Source organism: Drosophila sulfurigaster, chromosome 3, assembly GCF_023558435.1.
Source record: "Drosophila sulfurigaster albostrigata strain 15112-1811.04 chromosome 3, ASM2355843v2, whole genome shotgun sequence".
Lineage (NCBI taxonomy): Eukaryota > Metazoa > Arthropoda > Insecta > Diptera > Drosophilidae > Drosophila > Drosophila sulfurigaster.
In genome coordinates, this window is record NC_084883.1 from 7933477 (window position 1) to 7948067 (window position 14591).

At 42.0% G+C, this 14591-nt stretch overlaps 3 protein-coding genes across 4 annotated transcripts; 1 reads left to right on the forward strand and 2 right to left on the reverse strand.

The window, feature by feature from the left end:
• Positions 1 to 1543: 1543 nt before the first annotated feature.
• Positions 1544 to 5392, reverse strand: LOC133840672 (uncharacterized). The gene is made up of 3 exons (XM_062272627.1): positions 5192 to 5392; positions 2700 to 4808; positions 1544 to 2645 (listed from the first exon to the last, which is right to left on the reverse strand). Exons 1-3 carry the CDS (start codon positions 5228 to 5230, stop codon positions 1611 to 1613), a joined length of 3183 nt encoding a protein of 1060 aa, XP_062128611.1. The 5' UTR covers positions 5231 to 5392; the 3' UTR covers positions 1544 to 1610.
• LOC133840674 (major facilitator superfamily domain-containing protein 6-A) lies at positions 4935 to 14223 on the forward strand. Of its 2 annotated transcripts, none has more exons than XM_062272630.1 (4): positions 4935 to 5063; positions 11432 to 11677; positions 12510 to 12655; positions 12720 to 14223. In XM_062272630.1, the coding sequence occupies exons 2-4, from the start codon at positions 11617 to 11619 to the stop codon at positions 14136 to 14138; spliced, it is 1626 nt and encodes a 541-aa protein (XP_062128614.1). In that variant the 5' UTR covers positions 4935 to 5063; positions 11432 to 11616; the 3' UTR covers positions 14139 to 14223. The 2 variants fall into 2 exon arrangements, with proteins under 2 accessions (XP_062128614.1, XP_062128613.1); XM_062272629.1 differs by lacking the exon at positions 4935 to 5063 and adding an exon at positions 10088 to 10182.
• On the reverse strand, positions 5485 to 9699 carry LOC133840673 (transferrin). The gene is made up of 4 exons (XM_062272628.1): positions 9220 to 9699; positions 7591 to 7958; positions 7218 to 7520; positions 5485 to 7155 (listed from the first exon to the last, which is right to left on the reverse strand). The coding sequence occupies exons 1-4, from the start codon at positions 9311 to 9313 to the stop codon at positions 5764 to 5766; spliced, it is 2157 nt and encodes a 718-aa protein (XP_062128612.1). The 5' UTR covers positions 9314 to 9699; the 3' UTR covers positions 5485 to 5763.
• Positions 14224 to 14591: the final 368 nt, after the last annotated feature.

A 14591-nucleotide genomic window follows, 5' to 3' on the forward strand; every position in this document is an offset into this window, starting at 1 on the left:
ATACCATAGACGGCACAATATACCAGATTGTCAGCCAAAGCAACTAAGACCCCTAGTAAGTAGGCGTGTATGCCCATACAATAGTATTTCTTTAATAACTTCGTCAATTTTCATCTGATCGCAACCAAATTTTCAGGAATCATAACTACTATAGTAATTATTATATATACCAAAATTCGCTCTAGCTTTAAAAGTACGCATGTTATTAGATTTTTTTTATTTGCGGGGGCGGAAGTGGGCGTGGCAAAAATTTGAAACAAACTTGATCTGCGTGCAAGCATAACAAATGCTGTCGAACAAAAATTGTAGCTCTATCTCTTATAGTCTCTGTTTCATACGGACAGACACACAGACACACAGACGGACATGGCTATATCGTCTTGGCTGTTGACGCTGATCAAGAATACATATACTTTATAGGGTCGGAGATGCCTCCTTCTACCTGTTACATACATTTCCTGCTGGCACAAAGTTATAATACCCTTCTACCCTATGGGCAGCGGGTATAAAAAGTCTGTGAGATACATATGTATATGATACCCACCTCAATGAAGGCAAGACCGTCCGGTATTTTCGTTGACATATACCAAATTGATGTTCCAAAAAAATACAAAAATTATAACTGACATCCGTGACCCTTTTTTACCATATAAATTATTTCTTTTTATCTGATTGCAACCAAATTTACAGGAATCATAAAAACTTTTATTACGTAAGAACCAAAAGTCGTAGCTCCAGTTTTGGTGACTGTTCGTTTTATTTTTTTAAGCAGAAGTGGAGATGGCATAATAATAAGTGTTCTATATCTTATAGTCTCTGATATATAGATGTTCAGACTGACAAGATTGTATAATACGATATGTACGTTATGGGGTCATAGATGCCTCCTTCTGCCTGTTAAACACATTTTCTACTGGTACGAAGTAATAATACAGCTGAGACTTCTGTCCGTCTACCTGTCCGTATGGAAAACTGAATTTCAGAGATTATACATAAGAGAAAAAGCTAAGCTAAGGATGCAGATCACGTTTGTTTTAAGTTAACGTCACGCTTTTTCAAGTTTAAGATATTTTTTCAACATACCGGTATATTGATATAACAAATATAGCCTTTGGTATATTGTTGCATTTTTCGGTATATTGATTTGATATATTTTAGGAAGAAAACTTCACTATTGTGCTTTTGTTGATAATGGATAGCGGGTTTATCACAGTCGAGTACGCTCAACAGTAGCTTTGTTACTTACCTTTTATTTCAAAGTGGTACAGGTTGTTGCTTGTCATCGATTTCATTTGAAAGAGAAGGACAATTTGAATGGCTAAGAAATAAATTCTAATAGCTCGATCACGTTGTGTAAACTTTCAGGAGAACAAAACTTAATCATCCAGCTTTTACAATTTCGACTATATTAATTTCTTAATCTGTTATTTGCAACTAGTCCATTTAAATATTCCCAAATTTTCAACAAGCAGTATGAGACAAATATGTAGTTAAGAAAAAATTTAATTTTACTGCAGTTTAGACTCTTAAATTTATAGAGATATGGTATGAAAACGAATTTATTCTTGGCTACTTTTAACATAATCAACTTTAACATAAATATTAACAAACTACAAGTTGAGCGTGTGCATCTTGACCTGTCCACCAGCCTCTAGCACCAACAAATGCTGTGCAATTGTGAAACTGCTCGCAGCAGCAATATCCGTTACGGGTGATTGAACTTCCAGACCAAGATCGGTTAATTCACGATCTAAATGAAAGTCATAACTGCGTACAGAGCCATTGGATAGTGCAAACAACTTCCAACCGTCGCTGGATTGAACGAGCGCCTGGACAAGATGCTGGCGCAAAGCAGTTCCACTGAGGAGCAGTTGTTGGTCAAAGACGCGCTGCTCATATGCGCGAAGCGGTTGCCGCAACAGCTGCAAGGCGGTGTTGGGTCGGGCATCGTAGCCGAAGCTGCTGCTGCTACTTTCCAAATTCTGCTGCTCAAAGGAGCGCCGCTCGTTGAGAATAATATTTTGTATGGCGCATGATTTGCCCGTCTCTGGATCGGGTGAGGGTGCAATGGCTGCTGGTGGCATGGCCGTGATAGGTCGCTGCAAACGTTGGCGCTGCCTTTGATTGCAATTGAGTATCATGACAGACCCATTCGACAGACCTACGGCCACAAAGTTTTCGTTGGCGAGCACACACAACGCAGTCGGGAATAGAAAACGGCTCTCATGGAGTCCAATGCGGGTGAAGCGTTCAGTTTTTAGGCTGCGCGTGCAGCACAATACAAAGTTGCGATTGGTGCACACATAGATGAGCTGGCTGCCCGCATCGATGCCACTAAAACGAAGTCCTTGCAGACCCTGATCTGCCAACGATGCTGTCAGTGTCTGTGTCTCGTTCAGCTCCCGTAGCAGCTCATCGCTGTAGACGTTGCCCTGGAAGAGGGACTTGGTCTTCTCATAGGCACTCTGATTGCGCTTCAGCAGACGACGTTCCAGATAGTCACGCAGATCACAGCTAGCGGCTTGCAGCAGCTTTACTCGTGCCCAAGGTGAACTGTACTCATTGGCGCCCTGCGGACCACCTCCACGTCCGCTTTCCACAAGTGTCCAGATCGTGAGCAGTCCCGAGTCATTGAGCGTTGCATACTGAAACAATAAATAGATTAAATTGACTTCTTGCTATGAAAATGTCTCGTCTACCTGAATATCCTTGTGCGGCAGCGTTAAACTGCTGCCTAAATTCATTGTCGCTGTCTTGGGTGATGGTCGAAAGCTGCGCACATCCACAACGGCGCCCAAGTCCAGAACAGTTGTGCCCTGCAATGAGGGCACTACAGATTGGGTCGCTGCAAAATGTGTTAAATGGCCATCCAACTTGGAGCAGTAACTATGTGTCTCGCGTAGATCCCACATGGCTACGCTGCCATCACGCAGACCGGCCACAATGATGTCGGGCGCTTCACTACTGAAGGCCACGCGACAAACCTCAGCCCAGGTCGAGAGTAGACGCAGTGGTTTGTTCGTATCGGTGAGTGACCAAACCATTAGCAGATTGGCAAAGTCATCGCGATAGACATTGGTTTGTGGCGGACACTCGTGCACGGTGACCACAAGCTGCTGTTGTCCCGCACTGGCAAAAATGCGACGCACGCTGAGCGCATTGAGAAGACCTGTCTGAAGCAGGCTCACTTGACGCTTGGGATGATTCGCGGATGGAGCATTTAGCACCTTGCCCAGCAACAGCGATGCCTTGTGAAGGAACACGCCCAAACGTTCAAAGTCGTTGGGTTTGCTCAAACGTTGTCGCTGCTGTTGCAGCACTCGGTGCTGATCTGCCAGATGCAGCAGCTCCAAGCGTTCCAAGCTAGTCTCAAAAGCATCAGCTTTTTCTATAGCTTTAAGTTTGTCGGCTTCGTTGGCCGCAATGCCAGAACAGCTGAGCACCAACTGGCCGCCATAGTGGGGAGGATGCTGTGTCCAGCTAGTGCGTGTGTGCACCTCCACTGTCTGGCACTCCATGTCTATGTGCTGGGCCTGCGTTTGCGTGGCAAGCTGGCATGTGTTTAGCTTGCCATAGCTCTGCATGTAGCCCTCATAGCTCAACGGCTTCATCTCAAAGAGCTGGTAATCGAGGTGGTCAAAGCGCAGTTTACGCATCAGTTCCAGGCCACGTTTGCTAATCACCGGACGTGACACGAACTCCTCATAGCCTCCATAGTGTACATTAGTTGTGGAACGCTCGACTGCCGGAGCAAGGCCATAGCTGCTAATGCCCGAGTCCAGTTGATCCGAGTTGGCCATGCTGTTGGTATCGAAGCTGTCGTCTGGTTGTTGTGTGCCAGAACGTTGTCGTTGTCGTGAGTGCATGTCATAGTGACCAGAGTCCAACTTTCTATCCAAATCCTTGTCGCGTTGTATCACTGTTATAGGATTTTGTGTGGGCTCCGAGTCTTCCTCATCACCATCATCATCTTCGTTGTATTCCTCGGCAATAGGCTTTTCTGTTTCCTCCGGTTCGTCGACATCTTCATCATCATCTTCGTCTTCATCTTCATCAGCAACAGCTTGCTCCTCGTGCTCGTCATCTTCTTCTGGAGTGCTGGCATCTGTCTCAAAGTCAGATTCATAGGATTCAAAGTCATCCGAATAGTTGTCCGATTCCTGTGCTTGTTTCTTGGCAGCAACCTCAAAGTTTACCTCGAATGCCACCGGTTGCTTGAACTCTTTTACTTGCAATTGTTGTTGCTGTACTTCCAGTTCACTGCGCTGCTTGGCCGACTCCCTTTTAAGCACAACAATTTCATCCGGCTGCAGAGTGCGCGAAAAGGTTCTAACACGCGGTGGTTGCAGTTGCTCTTCCTGTTGTTTTGGCTGCGCTCTGCGCTTCGATGGTGGCGACGACACCGTCACACTGTGATACGTGTCTAGCACTGCATTCGGCTTAGCTTTAATGCCCGCAGTTGCAGGTGGTTGTTTGCTTGCACGCAATGTGCTTGTTGTCTTTGTTGTGGGCGATGGGGTTGTTCGCTTGCTCCCGGGTGCTTGACGTTCCTTGTTGCTGTTGTTGTTTGTGTGCAACGTCAGCGACTTTTTACTACTTGTTGGCGTTGTGCTTTTACTTGTGGTTGCCGTTGCCGATGCATTCGATGTTGCAATCTTTGTGGTTTTCTTTAGGCTTCTTTCGCCTTCAACACTGTCCTGTTGCTTGACTTTTAGCTTGCTACTTCTGGCTGCTGTTGTTGTTGCTGTTGGAGTTTCACTTGTTGCTGGCGACTTTGTTGCCCTCCGTGGCTGTGGTTCATTTTTCGGCTATCAATAAGAAATCCATATTCAATGTATATTTGAAATACCAGTATTGCGCGTCAATGAAATCAGCTGGTTTTTATGGCATTTTACAACACCGATCGACAAACAAAAGATATGTATTTGTTGTGCTCTCACAGACTGAGCGATCGCTGCTCACTTTAATTGATTACAATTAATTAATTCACAAAATATGCGTGCGTACGTGGGTGCGATGCATACAATAATAATATCGTTCAGAACTATGAACTCAACTCAGTGGTAAGTGGTAGTGTCGAAAGTGCAGAGCGACATATAAATTATTGTGCAGCAAATCCATTGATTATTTGAATAATTGTTTTCTTGTTGTGCTTTGTGCTGTGAAGCTTTTTCTGTGTGTCAATTCTTACGATGTTTTTGCTTGTTGTGCGCGTCGAGTTCTTTGACATCTTTAGACAGCTACTCCTTGTTCTTCGCTTCGCATTGAATTGAATTAGTTTTTGAAATGACGACGTATGTATGTTTAATCAATTTTAATTGTATATTCAGCTCATGGCAAATGAAAAGGACAATTTCGTTGTGACAATTTTTATCGTTTGCATAGCAACAACGATAGTAGCATAGCAACAATAACAAATGCGCACAGCTGATGTGCAGTGTTTGCTAATGTTTTACTGTTTATTTAGTATAATTTTAATGTTAGAAGATATCACTAGTATATAGTACAGGGTGTCAAATACAAAGACTACAATTTGTTTGCATCTAGTATTTGTTTGCTGCTTAATAGTAAATTGACTTTTTGTTTCACTGTGAACAGCGTACCTATTGCAGTTTGTTACGTTTTGCAACATTGGTGTATGCAAACATTTGTTTGTATTCGTGTTGTTGCTAAACATTATTTACACTGCACTGTGGGCACATTTAAAGTAATATCACAATAAATAATTTGAATTGTGCACATGTGCATGACTAAATTAACGTATTATACACGCTGCTGAAGCCACAAAGCAACTGCAGCCAGCAACACAACAATGCAACCATTGCTACTGTTGCTCCAGCGCTGTCCACAGCTTTCCTCCTCTCCTTTGACAGCGTAATACTGCAATGTGTATCGCTGATATATGTGCTCCATGTTGCGCCTGGCATCATCCCGCTGCACCTCCTGCAAGCCAAAGAGAGCATCTGTGTTGTCGTGGAACAGCACATCGTTCTGTCTGTCGAAGACACCAAAGAGTGTAAAGGGACGTGATTCGCTCTTGTAATGGCGGCCAAATAGATGATCCATGTCGCGAAGTGAATTGTAGATCTCGTTGTGTCGCGCCTCTGTTAGATCGTGGGTCATCAAGTGGCCACGCGTTGTCCAGTGCAGATAGCAGTATTCGAACTTTGAATAACGCTCGGTGCCGCCGTAGGGACACAACAAGCGGTAAGATTGCGGCTTGCTTTGCTTTAGCCAATCTGAGGTGATGTTGCCACTTACGTATTTCTTGTAGATGCTGGAGCTAATAAAGGCCACGTCGGCACCTTCGGCCAGGCAACGCAAGGCGCCTTCCTCGCCCGCATAGTGCGATGGACACTTACGTCCCTTGTGTGGATTCCAAAGACAAGAGTCGCGATTGAAATAGCCGTTCAGCGAGTGCATGCTACCGGTTGCATTTAGAATGGTCTCCTGCACGGCCAAATGTGCAGCGCCTTCATAGCTGGGCAGGCATGCACGTGCTCCTCTTAAGTCCTTAAAGCTCTTAAACTTGGCATCCTTATGCACCACTGCAATAGTCACATAGCGATCATGCATTTGCTGTGCAAACTCGTACAGCAGCGGCCTCAAATTGTAATCCCTTTGCGCCTGCACACGCTGCTCCTGATCCACCAGCATCACATCGGCACTCTTGTATTTGACATTATCCATGCAATGCTCCAAATCCATGGTGCGAATGCACTGTATGTTCGGCTCGACGCCGTACGTTTGTGATGCCTCCTGCAACCAGGTGCACTTGATGTGCTGAATAATCGATGTGGTGCAGACCACTATGGAGCGTGGCGGATTGCATTCGGGGAAGCTATATGCCGACTGATAGCCAATAGCCTGATCCAGATAATCGTTGATGGGAATGACATTGTCCAATGGATTGGTATACACATGATATGTCTCTAGCAAACTGATCAAGGCATTCTGCCAGCTGTGCGGCTCATCATGCGACAGTCCAGTGACCAATCGTTGCACCTGGGCGGCATGTGAGCGACGTGCTACCACCACAGGCCATGGCTTTGAGATCCAAAGACAAGGCTTTGTCACATTGATGGGCTGCAAATGACCATCTGGACAGAGGTAACTGTATTTCGCTGGATCATCTTGAGCTGCCAGACCAGCCAGCTGTTGAAATAAATGAGAAATATTAGAGGACAAGAAAGAGGAACAACTTATGCTCTACTCACGCCAAAGTGACTGCGCACATCATCCAGACGCGCCCAAGAGACCTGACCGCCTCCCCCAGTCAGACAATAGAGTGTGCCACGACGGCCCCAGTGCTTGTCGTTCTCATCACAACTGTAGGGATTATAGCACAACTCGCATAGTGATGGATATCGATTCTTAAGAGCGCGATCCTGTTGGGCGTCTGGCACCCAGGGACCTGCTTTGCAGCTGGGACCGAAGAACTTGGCCGATGCTGCAATGCGGTCTTCAGTCAACGTGAGATCTGGATTGCATGACTTTGCCACCATCGTTGACTCCAAATACTGTACCGAAAACGTAAAGAAATGTGAAATTAATTTCAGTTTATAATTGCTTCAATAATTTGCCACTTACATTGGCCAACACCTCTGTCCAATGGTTTTCCAAGCCATAACCAGGATGACATAACTTGGCGCCACGCAGATCATGGACTGTGTGTATGCCAGCATTGTTATCCACAACGGCAACAACTTCATACTCGAAATTCGACGCATGCGAACGCAGTTCACTGGCCACCAAGATGTCCGCGGTTGCCCACCGCGTCGCAATCAAGTCCTCGGACGTGAGCACACCAAAGTGAGCGGTGCCCTTCTGTATGCGACGAACGCAGTCCAAGCGATCCACGCCAATAACGCATTCAATGTTGCTAGTTGCCGACAATTGTGGACAGAATTTGGGCGCTTTGCGATAGGTGCCGCGTGATTCTATCACACAAACGCGCACTGAAACCAAAGTAAAAGTTTAACCTTTAATATACACATTCAACTGAACTTAAAACCAGCTTGTGTTTGCTTGATTATAATTTATTTGTGTGAATTATTATTCGTTTCGTTGCGTGCAGTTTTCAGAAAGAGTCTCTAGATTCGAAAGAAACAATATAAAATTCCCCCTTGTGTTTTGGGCATGCGCAACCGGTTTAACGCTGTACTATACAATATTTACATATCACAGTCGTCACTGGGAATCTCTGATATTATTACGGTTACGCAGAATTCACAGGTAGCTGCAATTAAATGTTGTCATTGTTGTGGGCACGAGGGGAAATCCCACTCAAAGATTTTGGCCACTGGCCCAGAGATTGAATCAATCAAGGTCGCCGCTGCGTGTGTGCAGTTTTTACTGGCACTCAACTTTTTATAACGAATCTCTGGCAGACAGGTTTTTCGGCTATCAGCGGAAGAGGCAGCAGGCAGTCACAGCTGAGGGAGTATTGTGTTATGTATTCATTTATTGGGGGACGGGCTCAATATCATTTGGCCAGAGATTATACATGGTCATAAAATGATGTGCATTAAAGATTGCTATTTTAAATTCAGCATTGCAAATTGCAAGAAATTTATCATCAGCCACAAAATTGCTAATTGAATAAGCTAAAGAAGTTTTAAATAAAAGATCTCAGTTTGATTATATGTACATATATAGTATATATATATATATATATGTTTGCATAGTCAGTCGTTAGCTATTAACACTTCTGATCTCACCAATTTATGGTACTTTTTTCAATTGAATTTCAAAGTGCAGAAAGCGTATTAAACATTCGGCTTACGCCTAACGCCTCGTACATCTTGTTTTTTATTTCCCCACCCGAAGGTCAGCTGCTATAATAGCGGCTTTTGGTAAGTCAATAACTAAGTTATTGTTTCGTTTTAACAAAATTATAACTTTTTAATATTTATTTTAGCATTTCTATAATCTTTTGGTGGTATGAGATAAATTATAGTCTATAGCTGACATTATTCTCTGTCAACAATCATATCTAAAATATAAAAAAAGTGGGTAAACCCAGCGAATGCAGCTCCGTTGCATGCTATTTCATAATACAACTCAAAAACTTAATTATAGATCATCCTCTACTAAAGCTTACTCATTCACAATCAGCACTCAAAATTCATTAGAATATGATGTAGCATCGTTTGTTAATTTATTCCCAAATTTAAATATCACATGACCTGCTTTTTTTTGGGTTAACTTTGAACTTACATTTGCCATCGTCGGGCGGCTCGATGGCGACCGAAGTCGATGCTGATAAGAGCAAGGCCAGCGACCATATAAAGATGAATGCTAGCAATTGCATTGTTGTGTGATTACTTCAATTATTTCAATTTAATTAAATATATGTCTATATAAATAAGTATGAATAAACGTGTTGAAAGAGCACTTTATTTTAATAATATTTAAGTCAACACTTAGTCTCGATTTACAAATTGTTTTAGTTAATTAATCGCGCTATCAGCACTCGGTCTGTCAACGCGAATACGCCTACCAATGTTGACATGTGTGTACTTATTATATGCACCAACACTTTGTATATTCGAATTAATATATTCAGTTTGTTTTTCGAATCCCGAGAATGCGCTGAGTCGAGCACACGCGACGGGCGAATAGCGGCGACTGTTCGACAGCCTCCGTTGGAGCTTACAATGTCAGCTGCCTTGCCGTGCTATACTGTGCTGTGCTGTGCCGTACGATGTCGATGCGGCGAAACTGCAAAACCCGTTCCGTAATACCATTCTACGCACAGCTGATGAGTCAGTCAAGTGGCGCTTTGGAAATTTCAGGTTTTGATTGATTGTCAGAATCAATGTAAGGTGCGTCGCTTCGCTTAGCACTGTGGGGAACAACCCACAAAAGTCCACAGAGAATGCACAAAATATACAACTAGATAGTATCTCCGATGGAATATCTATTCCAGCTAAATCTTCAGCTTTATCGATGCCAGCTGATTCTGTTTGCTTTCAAGTACAATCGCTATTATAGTATTATTGGCACTCGTCTTATCATTTCTTGCAGCTTATCAGCGAATGTCTGCCCAACAGAGCGTGTAGATTGTAGGCGGGTTTGCTGTTGTGTACTCACTTTCAGTCACAGCTCTCGGTTTGGCGGCGTTGCAACGCCTTCATCTTGATCTCCAGTCTCAAGTGAACTCGCGTCATAACTTGTCGTGTAATTTTCTATCTCATCTCAATCCCAGTTTAATTGCATTTCATATTCGTATTCTGAAAGTGTGACATTGTATTCAAATGACTGGGATTCTATAGATACTCACATTTGTATAGTTGGTAGTTTGTAGTTAACTTCTACGGCTTCCCCTGTCGATATTGACTCAACTAGTTAGTTGACGTTTACTCGCGATCGTCATCGAATCACAGCTATTTGTGTAAATATGTTGAGGAAATTCCCCATTTTTAATTTGGGGGGGTTTGGCTTTTCGAGTTTTGATTAATGGATAACTAAAAGACTTTTGGAAGTGTATACCCTATGATTAATATTTAATGAGTTTATGGTTACAAAAAGAAATTTGTTCAATTAATAATCTTTGCGGGATATCTTGAAGTTGAGCATTTGCTGTGTTTTCAGGTTGTCTCTTTTCTGTGTTAAATTTGTATTTTGTGCAATTCATTTTTGGCTAATTTGAGATTGTAATTAATTTGTGTCAAGTTTACCTGTACATATTCCTATACTTATCATATATGTATGTATATATCGAACCGGTTTCTCGACGTTCATTAACTGTACTTGTTTGACCGATATGCATATATGTAACATACATATTTTAAAGTTTACATAACAAACGATTAGCTTTGATCTCATTTTGTGCGTAATCAATGAGGTAGACTAATTCCTAATTTGAAGTAATGGAAATATTGCGAATGCTTTCTTAGTCATTATATATATTGTTAAGGGTTAAATATGAAATTTCTTTTTGTTGTTTAAGCTAACATAATTTAATTTTGATTGTATCATAAGAATCAATAATTTACCACTATTATAATTATTTATAATTCAATTGTTCTTAATAAATTCGTTGATTAAAATATTACTTTAAACTTATTTACTATGGTTCCTTTTTTAACCGTAAATAAATACGACACCCGCAAAGCTGTGAAGTTATAGTATAATGGTAGATATAAAACGTAGACATGTATAAATATGGGTTGAAAGATAATATAACACTTTATATAGGCATTAATTAGCAGGAAAGTATACTAGAGATAAGATTTGGCACGTCTTATAGTGATAATACTTCTTATGTGTATTACAAACACAAAGATATGTTTGTGTACATTCAGTATTATCGCAGATATTAGAGCCAACACTTTTATGTTGGCCCAATGTTAGAGGCTTTCCTCTCTTCAACGATTAGATTAGACTCATGGCAACGCATATTTAACATAATTATTTTCCATTGCAGAACAGATTCAATGGAGTAGACAGTTCAGCTGATCGGTAACTATAACTATGGTCTTATCAGTCAAGGAGAATCGACACAGCCAATAAAGATTACAGCGTCAGTGCATGAAGTCATTAAACTGTGATACTCGTATACTCGTATTATTGTGAAATTGCTCACACCTTAGTGGGGAATACTCTGAGACAATGGCGCGAATTAACAAACGCCTGCTTCCAATAAAAGCACATTTCTTCTTCTTCATGGCGGGTAAGTATTGATCCAATATGACATTGAATATGATGGAAAATTAGTTGATATTCATTTTGATACTTATCAAATATAAAAAGTTACAAAAAATATACAGTCGAGTCTGCTCGACTGTGAGCTACTTGCTACATGTTTTGAATGAAAGCAAAATATACAATATTAATATACTGCAAAAGTACTACAAATATAACTAATGCTATTTTAGGTATAATGATACTGTAACACATTCAAAATATACCAAATAAAGTGGGAAATATACCAGTCAAAAGTATTTATTTTTTAATAACTTCTAAGATTTGTATCTGATCTTCTCTGATCTGATCAGGAATCATAAAGCCTATAGTTCTTATTGTATGTTATGTACCAAAAATTATAGTCTCTAAGATCTAGATGTTTACACGGACAGACAGACAAGGCTATATCGTCTCGACTGTTGCCGCTGATCAAGATCGGAGATGCCTCTTTCCACCTGTTCATACATTTCCTAGAAGCACAAAGTTAGAATACCCTTTTACCCCTTGGGTAGCGGGTATAATAACAACACTTTTTTGGTCGAGCTAAAAAAAAATTCTAAATGTTACAAAAAATTTTTTAAATCGTTAAATGTAACATAATAAATTATTAATTTTTTCGAGGATCGTAAAGGTTTTCTAGTCTACTTAAAATCTTTAAATATATATTTTTCATATAACAAACTAATCATTTGGGATACTTGGGTGATACACTTGTAAATATTATTAATGGTAGTTAATATCGCTTATTAGTTATGTTAATATTGAAGTAAGTACAAGTATATTTTTACATCATTTCAATCATCTAACTGATATTACAGCAATGGGCCCAATATTGCCGCAGCTCTCTGTGATAGGCAAACAAATTGGTATTCCACCTGACATTATGGGCTATATAACCGCTGTGTTGCCAATTCTCTATGTGTTAGCCAAGCCACTTGTTGGCTTTCTGGCCGACTATTTTATGGTAAGTTGAATGCTTATTGATTTCTCAAAGTATCTCAACTTAATTATCGGTTATTTTTCTGCAGAACCTGCGTAAATTTATATTTATGACTTTAATTGTGATTATGACGCTGGCCTATGCTGGCTTCTATTTCTTGCCAAGTGCCCCACATGCCATCGAGCTGGAGGAAAGCAGCTCCATTTGGACAGTGTCATTGACAGAGGAGCCACCGCACTGTCCATCAGAACTCTTCAGCAACGCTGCATATTGCCAGGCGACTCATCAGGCGGAATGCAGTCAACAGAACTTCACTTTTCGCACGATGATTGTGGACCAAAAGTCTGTGGCTGGATTGAATTTAAGCCCAAATCTACAGCATGGCAATGACAGTTATTATGCGTGTCTCACGGAACTGGAGGAGACTATTTCGTGGAGCAACAGTTCCGCCACGTGCCACCTTCAGCACATTGGCAGTTGTGTCTATGGCAGTGGCAAGTTTTGGCTGTTTGTTTGCATGCTGTTCATCGGAACGATTGGCTTCAATGTCACCAATTCCATCTCGGATGCCTGCTGCTTTGACCTGCTCGGCGAGGAGGAGAGCAAATACGGAGCACAGCGTGTTTGGGGCACAATCGGATTTGGCAGCACGGCGCTGCTAGCTGGCGTTATTGTCAATCTGTGGACCTCGGATGCCATCAAGAGTTTCACGCCCGCCTTGATCATTATGTGTGTGTTTAGCGTAATGGATTTGTTCAGTGTCTCTAAGCTGAAGATGCCCAAGCTTGGCGGCTCCGAATCCATTTGGCAGGATGTGTGGCAACTGGTGCAACAGCCACCGATTGTTACGTTCTTGGTGTTTGCTACCATTGCAGGCATCATTGACTCCTTCATCATTTATTTCATGTTCTGGCATGTGGAGGAAGTGGCAGCTGAGACGGGCTACATGCAGGACATCAAGCTGATTGAAGGACTCGTGGTGGCCGCAGAGTGTCTGGCTGGTGAGGTGCCATTCTTCTTTTACAGCGGCAAGATCATTAAGAAGCTGGGCTATGTGCACTGCATGAGCATGTGCTTCTTTTTCTATGCTGTTCGCTTATCTCTCATCTCGTGGATACCCAATCCCTGGTATCTGGTTGGCGTCGAACTCTTCTTTCAGGGCATTACCTATGCCCTCTGCTACACATGCATCGTGGCCTATGCCTCGGCTGTGGCGCCGCCCGGCACCTCGGCCACTGTGCAGGGACTCATGGCGGGCATGGATGATGGATTGGGCTTCTCGATTGGCTCGCTCATCGGTGGCATTATGTTTAAGCGTCTGGGAGGTCGTGAGAGTTTCAAGTACTTTGCCATAGCTGCCATCTGCACTTGTGTGGCACATATTGTCCTGCGTCCCATGTCCAGGAAGCGACAGTATTTGCCCAAAAGTGGATATCAATTGCCTGCGGATCAGCCAACAACGAATCCATCATCACCACAGCTGGAGGAGTTGCCCAAAGTGTTCTAGTTTTAGACTTTTGTTTTATATTGCACATGTTTTTATACAACTTTTAATACAATTGAAGAATAACTTGCTGCCAAGTTGAATGACATTTGCGATTGTTTTATTTTAACAAGTGGTCGATCTCCATTTTTGTAGCGCACGCGGCGCCGACAACTCTGAAGAGGCCTCTCCACCAGATTAATAATAATATTGAATATTGTGCTCAGATTCTGAGGCGGCTATTGAAAGTGAAACTGTTGTGTGTGAGTTCATTATTCGATGATGTGGATAAATGTCGAGCATTTCCCACTCCATATATCAGCCAAACTGGTTGATTGGCCGCACAAGTCTTGGGAATCGTAAGCTCTGATTAATAACACCGAAGAACAGATTGATTATAAAAGATTCCAAAGTGTTTTCAGTGGAGTACCATTAGTAATTTATTTTACTATTATTAGCTAAAAATAACTGTCACCG